This window comes from Poecile atricapillus, chromosome 1, assembly GCF_030490865.1.
Source record: "Poecile atricapillus isolate bPoeAtr1 chromosome 1, bPoeAtr1.hap1, whole genome shotgun sequence".
In the NCBI taxonomy this organism is placed as follows: Eukaryota; Metazoa; Chordata; class Aves; order Passeriformes; family Paridae; genus Poecile; species Poecile atricapillus.
The window spans coordinates 90,871,946-90,885,330 of NC_081249.1; the positions used below are offsets into that span (position 1 = coordinate 90,871,946).

General features: G+C 38.8%; 1 protein-coding gene across 1 annotated transcript in view; it reads left to right on the plus strand.

The window, feature by feature from the left end:
* GSK3B (glycogen synthase kinase 3 beta) overlaps nt 1-13,385 on the plus strand; it is a 149,070-nt gene that overhangs the window by 52,885 nt on the left and 82,800 nt on the right. Inside the window, exon 2 of the mRNA XM_058856055.1 lies at nt 1,993-2,186. Coding sequence (XP_058712038.1) covers nt 1,993-2,186 — 194 coding nt within the window. The remainder of the gene's footprint in view (nt 1-1,992; nt 2,187-13,385) is intronic.

Consider the following 13,385-nt stretch of genomic DNA (forward strand, 5'->3'; position numbering starts at 1 on the left):
CTGCTTTTCTTCGGAGTCTTACAGATGCAGAGGAAGTAGTAGTAGATGTGGGCATCCTGACTGAAGTTTTCAAACTGATTTTCTCATGAGAAATCAAGGAAAACAATGAACTACGGGAAATCCCATGAAAGGCATACAAAATGTTTTGATTATTTTGTTTGAGCATAGCAGGGCATTCAAGAAAAAAATAGGATGAGGTATGTAATGGATTTTTGCGAGGCTTTTAGGCAGTCTCATAGGATTCACCAGTTTTCACCAGTTTCTCAGGTAAATTTCATGTACCATTGGGAAATGGATCTCTGGATAGTGACTGTGCTTGAAGGATGTGACAAGCTGGGAAGAGAGTTCACTAGCCTTGGATGCAGTTCAGTCAGGACAAATGCAGAATATTAGGTCTTGATAAGAGCAGTCAGGTATGTAAGTGGAAGGTGGATGAGGATTGGACAGGCAGCAGCTCCGCAGAGGAGAGCTCGATACACAAGCTGATCATGAGGTTGAAGCATTGCACAAGCTGCAAACATTTTGCTGGGCTGTACAAACAAGTGTGTTGCAAGTCAGACACAAGAAGTCGCCAGCATGCTGGGTAGGGCTGAGATAAGCTTCCTTTGCAGAATCTGGTTTTAGGTGCTGTACCTGCATCGTTTTCAGCAGTGAGGGGAGAGGTTCCCCAAAGAGAAATAACTTCCTTTGCAGCAGCCCTCATATTTGAAGGAGGCAGTGGGGGAAGAGAGCAGGCATGAGCTGTGGCTTTTTTTTTTCCATGCCCTTTTGGAGGAGAACAAGCAGCATTTTGCCTGCACTGCACTAGCACCATCAATCAAGCTATCTGTTAGAAAGATTTTTCTAAATGCATGAAAAGAGAACACCTGGAGAAAGTCGTGGAGAGAAGGTTTGTTAATAAGTAGATGTGATGAGCATTTCTTGAGAAGAGTTTCTATAGAATTGTGGTAAATGCCATGGAACAGCAGGTTCTGTTTTTTCTTGCAGCCCTATTTGGTTCTGTAACCCAAGCCTGAAAGGGGCTCTTTATTGCAGCTGAAGGGCAAGAAATGCCCAAAGTGTGCTTGTAAAATGCCTAAAGCTTTGCTCCTTTATGAACAAAATCAGACTTTGAGCAGGGCAAAGCACTGTTGGTAGTAACAGTGGGGCTGAGAGTAGGTGATAGTGACTTGGGTCTTTTGGCTGGGAAAGTGCCTGTGAAACCCACAGCTGCTGTATCTGTGCCAAAGCATATTCACCTGTGCAGCTGCCACTGCAATCTTGCATCCTGAGCACTGTCCCTGGCTGTGTTCTGGTTCATGTTGAGATACCAGCTAAGTGCCTTCTGTTGTCATCCTTCTCCCTCTTCCCCTGCCCCAGCAAGTGCCTCCCTTCTTTGCAAGGAAGTCCAGACATGGAAGAAGGGAGGAACAGGATTGTGTTATTTGATGTAGCCTAGGTTTCGTTTCAGGTGCACACATCCAGGTTTGACAAAGGTTATGCTTCCTAGTACTGCAAGCTAAAGCTTTACATGTGGGTGGGTTTGTAACAAACTGCAAGTGCTCCTGGTTTTTGTTGCCCCATAAATGTCTGTAAAGGTCAGAGTGCTGATCTGAGCTCGTACTGGCAGTTTCATTTCTTCAGTTTTAGGAAAAAGCTTCATTTTGGTAATGCAAACAACACTGTGTTTAATATCACTTACTTGATAATCAGATGTAGGGATAAGTACTTGGCTTCTTTGTAAATTACCTTTTATTGCACAATTATTTGCTTCTGGAAAGCAAATTTTTGTTAGCAATAATCTAAATGAAAAATTGTCACCACTTAATATATATTGGTAAAAGACATGCTTAGTGTTTTCTTTGCATTTTTTCTGAGGTTTTCTGTTTCTCTCTCTAATATTAAGGTATATTTGCTGATCTAAATCTTTGTCTTACCCTCCTCTGTTTTAGTCTTGTTGGTCATCTTGTTTACACATGTATTTTGATTATTTGTGTATCTCTTGCTTTGCAGGAGACAAAGATGGCAGCAAGGTAACTACAGTAGTGGCAACTCCTGGACAAGGTCCGGACCGACCACAAGAAGTCAGCTACACAGACACCAAGGTGATTGGAAATGGATCTTTTGGTGTTGTGTATCAAGCCAAACTCTGTGATTCAGGAGAGCTTGTGGCCATTAAGAAAGTCCTGCAGGATAAAAGATTTAAGGTGAGCCTATGCATTATCATTTCATGAATGTTGTCTCCTTTTTCATGTCTTTGATGGCAATGTTTTTGATTTTCTTTGATGGCAGTGTTTTTGATTTACTTAGTTTATTTTCATTGGAGCACATAAATACACAAAATTTTTTGGGACTAAAGATTAAACAGATGGATTATGATAAAGCAGTAATTTAACCTGAAAATCAGTGAGTCACTATGATTATTTGTATTAGTGCAAATCAGGAAGCTAAAAAACCTGATTTGATGTGCTGTTTCCAGGTTGCAGACCAGATTTCTTGGACAGTGAGCTGTGGAAACAAGTAAAAAGCTTGTCTTAAGGGTACTTTTTTCTAGTATAAACTCTTCTCCAATCATTAGTAATTAAGCAGCTGGAAGGAACAGAAACGTTTGGGCTTTGTTCTTAGTTGTTGCACCTATAAAGTTGAAGGCTACATTAGAGTAAATCAGAAATTGTGAAGGCCAAGCAAAAGGATAACTAGTACTGAGCCCAGGGCAGTTTGGGCTGAAATCGCTTACTTCTCTTGTTTCCTGATGTATAAACGTGTCCTGTCCTGGTGGTTTTAATAGACTAGTGATCCTTTATTCTAAACTAGTAGCCTTCCTAAGAGCAATCTTTTTTCCTAGTGATTTTCAAACCAAATGAAAGTTAAGAACCATAAGCCATCTCATCTCTTCTGTTAGTCCTCAGCTTGGTACTTAATGTACTTGGCTGCTTTCCCTTATAGTCAAGCAGCCTGCAGATCAACTTGTGGAAGCAGTACATGATAGCAGAGGTACTGGTTTTAGCATTTCTTGTTTTCACAGTAAGACCTCATGCACAGCTAGTTTCACTGGTAATATTTGTAATTTGTGTCCTTTATTCATAGCAAAAACATTGTTTTGAAGTGTTTCGAAGGAATTAGTGTCTGTCCTCTCCTTGAATCTTCAAATTTTATGCTATCATCATCACAGGCGTCAGCATATCACAGATGCATTAGATGAAAAATGGGTAATATACATTTAAATTGAAGTAATGAAGGTTTGTTTACTTCTAATTGAGGAAGGCATATAAAGTTCTTACATAGTTCTTACATCTGAGTTATTTCTGGACTGTATTATGGGTTGAAGGTAATTAGTACTTGGGAGGCATGCAATATGATGTAAGAGTGCCTTATTTTAGGAGAATAAAGAAGAGGTAAAACAGAAAAGGAAAAACAAATTCTAAACCTAGTACTTAGAAGGAGCTTTTTGTTCTCTTCTCTTTGCATAGGTTTTAGGGGGAGGGTCAGGATATTTCCTATACCCTGTCATGCTTGGTAGATGTCAGCTAGGAATTTTGACAAGAATCTTTGTTTTAGTCTCATAACTCTGGGGTTTTGCAGTGTGTAAAATGAAAGCCTGGCCAAGCATTTTAGATCCTGACCATCAGATGTTAATAGCTGGTGACATCTAACTTTTTTTATTAATGAGTCTTTCTTGGGGATCTAGAGTTATATGTTGGTCTTTGATTGCTTTTTGTTTTGGAAGTTGGTTCAGTAACATTTTGTTATCTGACTATATCTTTATTTTGGAGTGTTTCTTTAAGTGATTAAAAAAAAAATTACATCTCTTGAATATTAACCTTTTCTTTGTTAAAGCAAAACAGCTAAACTGAAAAGCTAAGTAGGGTGTTTCCAGTTTGGACTCTGAATTAATTGTCTACATGTGATAATACAAGCTCAGAACGTCCAATACCTGGAGGCTTTAATGTCCCTAAATCAGGTGTTTGGGTTGACTTAACCAGTTAATAGTCAAGTCCATGTGTAGATCTGCAGATAGATAGCATTAATTTAAAAATACTTTTTTAAACTTCATGATTCGTATGGGTCACATCTGCCTGCACTAGTACCCAAGTTCTGCATTTTTTCATATTCTTATTCCAGAGTTTTATCCCAACTATACAGCATCATCTACCTTTGGTCTAAGCTCCCTAGTTTTTCCCATCATTTGTCAGTTTAGCACCCCCCCCACCCCCCTGCCATTTTTTTCACCTCCTGATGTAGAAGTGTATGTTATGTTGGCAGGAGGTGTAAATTCTTGCAGGTTGAATAGGAGCCTCTGCCTGGACAGATTTGGAAGCTAGACAGATGTATCTTATATAAAGAATAACATACAATTACTTCAGGGTATGCTACTCTTTAGGAATGCCTGATATAGGTAGTAAATGCTGGACCACATAATTTACCAGTTAAAGAGAGAACTTTGAAAGTCTGTTGGCTGGATGGTTTGAGTGCAGTGCAGGAGCAGACCAGCTCTTGTGTTCAGAGAGCTGAGCTGTGGGTACAGCTCAGCTGGGCTGTTGCCATCCGTGCTCAGCTGCCTGAGTTCAGAGGCAAGGCTTGGTCAGTGGAGCTCCTTAAGAAATCTGCCGCTCCTCTCTCATTAATGCATACTTCCACTTCAGCAATGATTGAGGGAAAAAAGCCAACCTTACTGTAGGTAGCCGAAGGTGGTGGTAGCTTGTTTGATTTATTGTTACCACTTTCTGAGGGAAGAGAGGAAGGGGTACTTGAGAAGTACCAGTCTGCACTGATCACAGTGGTGGACAAGCAACAAGAGGAAGGCGATGTGTGGAAGTTGCTTCCTGATATTTGAATCGTGAATGAAATTTTCATCTGTATGCTTTTGGCTGGTGCCTGCTTTATCCCTGTGCTTGTCTATCGTGATATATTTATCTTGGTACATGCAGTATGATTCCTTAGTCATGAGATTTTTAAAAAAAATGCTTTGGGAAGAGCCAGCAGGTAATCTTGAAACTGAAAGGCCATGATTCAGAAACTTTAGGAAGTCCCAAGAGAGTGTAACTTCTAGGCTCTTGCTGCATTTTGTGAATGCGGAGTGCAGTTATGGTGTAGGTCTGGAATATGTACCTCAGTTGCTTATTTTAGATCTCCGCCAGGAAGCTGAGATGCTTTTGTCCAAGTTTAAAGCTAGCTTGAAAGCTGGAATTACCAGAGGGGGGTTGCCTTTTTTTCTTTCTTCTTTTTCTATTAATATGACAAGTCAGCCTCCTAGCATTCATCCGGACCAGAAAGAAGTTGAGTGTTAAATCGGTGCTGAAGAGTTAAATCTTACAGTTTCTGTGATGGTAAAGATAGTTTGCAATGCTTCTTCTTCTTTCTACTCCCTTGTTGCAGTTCAGTGGTTCTTCAGTTTGACATTGCAGTTCCTGCACGGCACTGTGTTTTAAACAGGGTCTCTGAATTGTTCTGGATTTTAGAATGTGTGTGTCTAGAGTTCATTATTGGTAGGAATAGTTGAAGGGAATAAATAAAATACCGCCTAGAGATTGATGCTTTATTTCAGATTGTAGTTCTGTCTCCAGTAAGCTAGTTTTCCATACTAAGTGTGAGGAATTAAGTAATGTAATTTTGGGCAATTACCTGATATTTGAATGAGCAGTTCACAAACTATGTGCTGTTTGTCATTTAATCTGTGAAACAATTTAATTTGTTTAATTAATTAAAGGTTAAGGAAGGTTCTATTTTTGGGATGGTAGGTTTTGGATTTATTTTTTTTTTTTCAGTTAGAAGCTTAATAGGGGTGAGAGGGATGTTTCTTTTCGAAAAACAGTATAAGGCAGCTGTTCACAAACTTTGGGACCAAAATGCTTTGAAATGGCAAAATTTCCAAAAGACATTGAATGACCTGTCTTTCACAGATCTATACTGTGTTTCTGTTTCCATCCCACAAGTGCATAATAATAGGTTCAAATAGGGCAAAGCATCAATAGGTGCCGTTAAAAGATTCATAGTATTTTCAATTATTTTCATCCATGTGTCTGTGCAGGCCCTCAAGTGACACATCTTAATTGTGATGCTTGAAAAGAAAATACTGGTAGCATAAAAATTCTTGCACTACTTTTGTTAGCATTTTCATTGGAATATTATTCAGCTTAAGAGTCTGTCATATTGCTGTCCAATCGTGCAAAAACCAATAATAAGCAAAGAGGCATGTTAGCATAAATAGTTATTTTTTGTTATTTCTGTCATTCCATTAAGGTTTTTAAGAAATCCTAATGGAATAAATGTGTGAACTGCTAGAAATATTTCACAGTTGACTGAGAATAAGTAGTTAAATTTCTCCTATCTGAATTGCAATACTTGATGTTTCTGCTTTTAGCATTGGGCTGTTGAAATCTAAATGATGAAGAGCGTTTGTACTCCTCCTGCACCTTTTCAAACAGTCTAGATTGAGCATCACATTTCTTGTTAATGGTTCACACAGACATAAAGTGTGCAGCAAAAGAAAGCCAAATTCTGTAATGGGAACCATTCATGCCATCCAGTCTGTCAAATCATTCAGGGACTGCCTTGGTTTAGCCATCCAACCGTGTGTGCCCTTGGCTTAGTTGCCTGAATTATTTAAATAGGCAGATCTTCTGGAGTGTGAGAGGATGTCAAACTAGGGCCCTGATGGTCCATAAATGTGAAGCACTGCATTGCTAAAGCTGAGGCCACTGAATAGTAGGCAGTGCTCTTTCCTGTTTTTAGTTATGGAAGGAATAGGTGTTGTGAGCATTTGCATGTTTATTGTTTCTTTGTTTTGGTTTGTTGGTTTTTTGTTTTTAATATGTAAAGTCATAGTGTTAATTTGAGCCTTAAAGCCCAATAAAGCAGCAGGATGGAAGAATAAGTCTGTGTTGAGGTTCTGGTTTCTTTCTTTCTCTGCTGGTGCGTGTACTTTTGTGAGCTGTTTGAAATGCTTCTGAAAGCAACAACTTTCCTTCAGTTCCTGCCTCAGATATATCAAGCTGCTAAGTATAAAAAGAACCTTTTCAAAGTAGCCCGTATCCACTGTTCATGTTAACTTATTTACAGCAGTTTTGATCATAGCAGCTCACATGAAAAATGTAAAACCACAAGGAAGAATTTCCATTGAAAAATAACTAGGTGTTTAGGTTTTTAAGTTCAGTTAACTTCTCAAGAGACTCTTCTGTTTAAAGCATTCAGAAATCTAGAGCTGACCCAGGTTTTTTTTGTAATAGGTTTTGTGTCTCTTCTCATGGTTGAAGGTATAATTCTGTAAATATGCATGTGAAAAGTGAACCTGTTGATTAATGATTTGCATCTTTTGCTCTCAGGATCTCAGTGGTTAACAGACCACTGTGAGAATATGACTTCAAATTGGATTGAATTAGTTCCACTTTCGCTGACTTCCCCCAAGCTTGTTTCTTAGCTCTTGGTTATCTGTGGCCAGTAAAGATACAACAGATAGTAGCATTATACTGGAAAACAAGGCTCTATTTTCAGGCAGCTTCAATCTGTTAAGGCGACTGTTGGTGTATCTGAGGTGTTTTGAGGAGGGATGTGCCAAAGTTACTTGTTTTAACTCTTCTTTCGGTCAGGTTACCCAAGTTATGTTTTGCAGTCTGTAAGCTCAGACTATGGATAGCCATGTCGATATACTGACAAGCAGACAGGAGTTTGACACCCAGCCTCTTGATATGTGCTGGGGAACCCAGTTGTAAAGTTTTAAGGGAAGTGGTACCACTGTCTCTTCTGTGCAGGTTTGATTTCCCTTTGCCGGGTTCACACAGGATGCGTGCATCATCTTGCTTTTTAATGTTTTAGCAGATCCATCTTGCAGACTCCTATTTCTATGTGTCATAGCTTTGTCATGAGAATGTTAAGGGTACAGTTGAAGAGAAGCCATTGTGTCTGCTAACTACTGGATAACTCATAGAAGCCTTGACTTCCTTTGTACATGCCTGAGTTGTGGACCCTTTCCTTCAAGCACACAAATGGATATCGAAGTCACAGAAAAGACTCCAAGATTGATCCCAACCTTGTACTGATCACTACCTTGTCAACTAGACCATGGCACTAAGAGCCACATCCAGTTGTTTCCTCAACACCTCCAGGGATGGTGACTTCACCACCTCCCTGGGTAGTCCATTCCAAAGTTTAATAACTGTTCTGTGAAGAAATTTCTCCTGATGTTCAGCCTGAAGTTCTCACAGAGGTTCAGAGTGAATGCTATCTTCATCTTAAGTCAATGTTTAAAGTCTTGAATGCAGTGTGGAGGTTGGATTTGCTCTGATGTATTTGTGATTATCTTCCACTGTGACCTCTCGTTATCTGTGTTTCGTTACAGGTTTCCTCTGAACTAAGGACTGAACTTCCTTTTTTAATTTAATCTGTATGTGTGTTAGCTGAGTTCTCTCATATCTCCATCTAAGGATCATTGAATATTCAAACATTATTCTCTAAGGCCTTCTCTTAGAAGAATGCCTTTATTTACTGTATCTCAGTTGATTTGGAAGCACCCATGGGATAAAAAGTCACAAAGGAAAAACATGGTGATGAGAATTAGTAACATTTAAGCACCTTTCTTTTAAGTCTTTGAGGACTTGCACATCATAGTTACTTTGAAGATCTGAGGAATAGTGAATCACTGTTCATAACACTACCATGGAGGTGTTACTCTCTAAAGGATGCCTTAATTTTATTGTTTAATAGCTAGAAAGAGCACCCAGAACAATAGATCTGTCTTCTGACTAATGAGATGGTTTGTGTTTGTATCACAAGTGGGGATAGAAGGCTGAAAATATTTTTCAGTGACTTCAGCAAATACTGCGAACATTTATAAAACCAGAAGTAGAAAGATAATTGAGCCTGATCAAAACTGCCCTTTTACTCCTAGCTGTCCTCATCTAGGGGAATACAGTCCCTCTTTAAGACTGAGGTTATCATGTAAGATTTCCAGAATGGGAGATGTCTGGGCATGTGTTCAGGTTGTTATTCCATCTTCTAAACAGCTGGAGGGCTACGTTGGCTTTCAGAGAGGTTTTTTTCTAATCTATGCTTTAGCTCTTGTATAGAGGCCAGATTTGTAGCTCTGGTCCAACTTAGTTTAGCCAGATTATCAGAGACATTTACCAAGATAATAGCTTTTCTTACAGCAGTACTTGATCTGGCTGTCTCCTGGAAGCTTATTGGAGCCAATTCTGTTGTTGGGCTGTAATTGCAGTTACAGTGCCTGTCTGTTCTCAGCAACCAAAAAGGCTGGGTAGAGATCTGAATTCTCACTCACAGCCATGTATTTCATTACATTTTCCAATTTTCTCAAACTTTCCTAATGGATAAAAAGTCTGTTTACCCTTGCTTTTGACAGTCTTTGAAGAAAGCAGTGTACTGTTCATTGTATCAGCTGTAAACTCCCTGGACATACTTCAGTGGCCTAGAAGATCTAAGAGCTCTAAGAATCATATTTCTAACTTTGTATTATTTTAAAGTCTGTATAACAAAATTATTTGTAGTTCTGGCTGCTCCCAGAGATGTTTTCAAATCTAACAACTGAATTGGATGCATAATAGCTGTTCGTGCAAAAGAAGTCTTCAGTTTGGCATATGAGATGAAATAGTTTGTACTATAAGCACTGATTTCAGTTTTCTCCTTTTTAGCTAGAGAGTTGGACTGATAATTAATGTCCAGGGAATACAGTGTCATCCAGCTGCAGTTGGCCTAGGATAGAGGAGGTAATGCTCTTCATCTGCAGACGTGGCTTTGTGCATGTTTAGAGATGTGTTTCAACATGTTGCCATGTGGAAACCCACACATTAGCAGGGATACAGGGCCCTAGGAATGTGTTCTTTGTAAAGGGAGGAGTCAGAAGAGCTCTTGAGGGCTTTTCTGCTCCTAACCCCTGGATATTTGCCTGAGGCCTTTTATAGATCCATGCCTCAGTTTGAGTGGTGCATTTATTTTGGATTTTGAGCTTTTCTATTTCCATGAGTTTTTCTGTGGTACTCCCTAGACTATGACCAAGATGGGACTTTAAAACAAGATACCTGTTTTGTCAGTATTCTCTCTTCTTGCTCACTTCTTGTGTATAACTTGAGACTAAAATTAAACCTGTCTGTCCTATGTGTATTTACTGACCAACAAAAAGAACCGGAAGATACATTACATTTATAAAAAGTCTTTTGCCCTACTGGTCCGGATAACTCATAGAGGTGCTCCAGTAATGCTTTGGTTTATTTCCTCTTGTCTCTTAGGTCTTCTAAAGGAAGTGAGTTCATATGTCAGATTTTCACAAAATACATACATTTATATATAGTCTATGAAATATATATTCTGTATAAATACATTCCTAAATTAGGTGAAGACTGTTTTAAGAGACAGAGGTTAAATGGATGCTATTCTGAAATAATGGCATTCAGAGTGGAGAGTGCAGTTTAAAAGAATTCCAAACTCATCAAGGTATGGAAATGTATCATTTAAAGCACATGAATAGCTGTAACTCTGCCACATACTGCAGCATATTATAACTGTAAGAGTGTACTTGGATGTTGCAGAATTCCTGATTGTGGTCAAATTGAGTTCCATTTTGAAAGATAATTTCCTTTCCTTTGTTTTTTTAAGATTGCTGCCTCTTAAGTGCCTGAGAAGGATTGACACAGAAAAACAGTAACCCTGCATGCAGTAGGGATAACCTCTCTATTTTATATTTTTTAATCAGTTTTATGTCTGGATCACAGCTGCTACTCAGAGGTAGCCTTGATTACGGCATGGATTTGTAGGTCTGTGTAAGAAAGGTAAAAATTGCTTTTCATGTTCTTCATTTTGTAGTGTTCTATGGAGAGATCTTTGGTTGCCTTTCAGGATCGCTACCATGGAGACTCTATATCTTTGCATTTCTGAGACTGGCAGATTACAGGCTGGTAGGGTAGTTTTGGGTTTTTTCATTCTTACCTAAAAGTAAAATATTTAATGGCTGACAGTCTTGGTGTGGCAGTGGAGAAGACTTTCTAAGTGTGCAACCAGTGCAAGTGGATAATGAAGGGCAGTCTTCGTGAGAGCAGGCTCATCTAATGTTCTTGAGAGCTTGGTAATGCTGCTGCTATAGAAAGCTTGGGCATTAATGCAGGTGTTGAGCAGAAATGGTGTCCCAGGAGGAACCTTCCACACCTATCTCCTAGTTAGGGAAGAGAGTATTGTGTAGAGTATAAATAGAAGATTAGCTTGATGGGATAAAAATGGTGCTTTTGAGACTACTTGGATGTTTGGTGCGTGCAGATACTTCTTGGAAGTCCCACTGGCTAAACTTGCTTGGCTACAGAAGATTTAGCATAAACAGTTTTTATATCTAGCAACGTTATCTACCTGTGGCACTCAATTGCTTACTAAATTCTTACTTGATTAAATTATCTTTGATGCAGCATTCCAGTCGTGGAGTGTGATTGGAATATATCATTAAATAATTTGTCTTCAGTTTTTACCAGGGAACACTGGGGTTTTTTATCTTTAAAAGGGATGGCTGCTAAATCAGGCAGTTCCAAACTCTTGTTTTTAACTCAGTATTTGTTATTCAAGTATCCTGCTGTGGCAGCTATTACACTTGACAGAAAAGAAGGGATAACCTATAAAATGCTAGTCATGGAAGGACAGAAGAGATCCACCTGCTGCTCCATGGAGGCTTCCTGAAGCAAAGAAGAGGGACAGATCTTCTCATTTATGTGTCACCAAGACAGCTGTGCCCTACCCTCCGGCACTGTGCTGTAGTTCAGCCCTTTTGGCTTTGTTTAAAACCTTTTAATTGAGCTGTAATTGAGATTTATTTTATTTGTGACTCTTCCTTGAAGAGGATTAACTCAAAGTCAGCAAACAAAATGAGGATGGTTTAAGTAAATGTGAAAATAGGAGTAATTTTTGTTTTCCAGTTGTTTTCTTGAGTGGGCCTGACACTTTGTAAGCAAATGGCATGCTCCTTCTGGGAAATGTTCAAAACTTTGAGAGCCATGTAATGGGTAATTGTTTTCTTTGCTGCTAAAGGCAACATGTGCACCACCCATTGCTTCTTGGAAAAGTAGTACCAAGACATGGGAAAATAATAAAAAGAAGCTGTTTTACGTATTTTGTCAAGCATCTTAAGAGGCAGTTCTGACTATTGGGCATATTCTAAAATTAGCAATGCTGCCATTTTTTTCATGTGACTTTGATACTTCCTGGTCCCTGCTGGCTGAGAAGGTGAGATGTTTGTGACAAAGAGAATTATTTCCAGCCTACACAATACAAAGAATTCCTCTTCTGCTACTTTGTGTGTTTATGAAGCAAGCTTGTTTAGGCTTTTTGTTTCACTTTGTTTTCTCCATTACATTTTCTGCCTGCGTTATGCAGTGAAATATGGCCTATTTGGAACACTGGGATATTAAATTTGAAGGATAATGTAGACTGAGGTTTAGCTGGATGACCTAGACTCTCCTGTATGATCTACCGCAAGAAATAAAAATGAATCTGATCTTTATTTGGGTGGTTTTGTAAGAGTTGTATCGTAGAGTTGTACCAAAATAAGAAATATTTATGGAAAGGTAACAAGAAACTTATTCTATTAAGGAACATTCTAATTACAGTCCTTGGTGCTTTGGCACGGTGTTGATACTTATTTTAAAATACAAGTGATGTCAAAGAAGTGGTCGTTGAGCATTTGTAATGTTTTTTTTTGCCAGGAGCAAAGAAGGGACTCAGTCTTCTTTAAGGTGAAAATGTGAGGTGTGATGTTTATCATATTTTTAAATATACATTACAGACTTTCAACTAAGGAGAAGTCAGTCTACTTTCTTCAGGGTGGGTTTTTGTTTATGTAGTGCTTAGTATAGTGAACTGAGATGAGTAATGGAGGCTCTTATATGTGTCATGATGCAAATAAGCAGACTACAGACATCTATATTCTCTAGTTCTTCTAAGATTTGAAGCCAGGTCTAATTGTTACAAACCCAACAAAGGTGCTCATTTCACGTCTTCATTTGTGCTGTTCCTTTGAAAGCCCAGCCATGGTGATTAGATTGCTTAGGTCCTCAGCTAACTAGTCAAAATACAAACATCCAGTCTGAATCACTGAAGCATAATAATGCATGTGGAAAACAACAGCTGGATCTAATTTCAGGGTTTTTTTAATTTCAAAAATCACCCTGTCACTAAAAGCTCCTTGTTTTCTCTCCTAACCTTTATCAAGTGATGAAGACAGAACCTATAACTTGATGTCTTTTAAAGATTCATCCTCTTCTTTTTCTTCATTCAAAGATTTGTCCAAGGATCTGCTTATCAGACTGAGTTTGCAGGCCCTTACGCATTCATCTTCCTTTAATCTCAGCAGGCACATTGAGTCATGAAGGTTGTACCAGGTTTTTTGGGCTTGAACACAGGCATGTCATTTATACCAGATG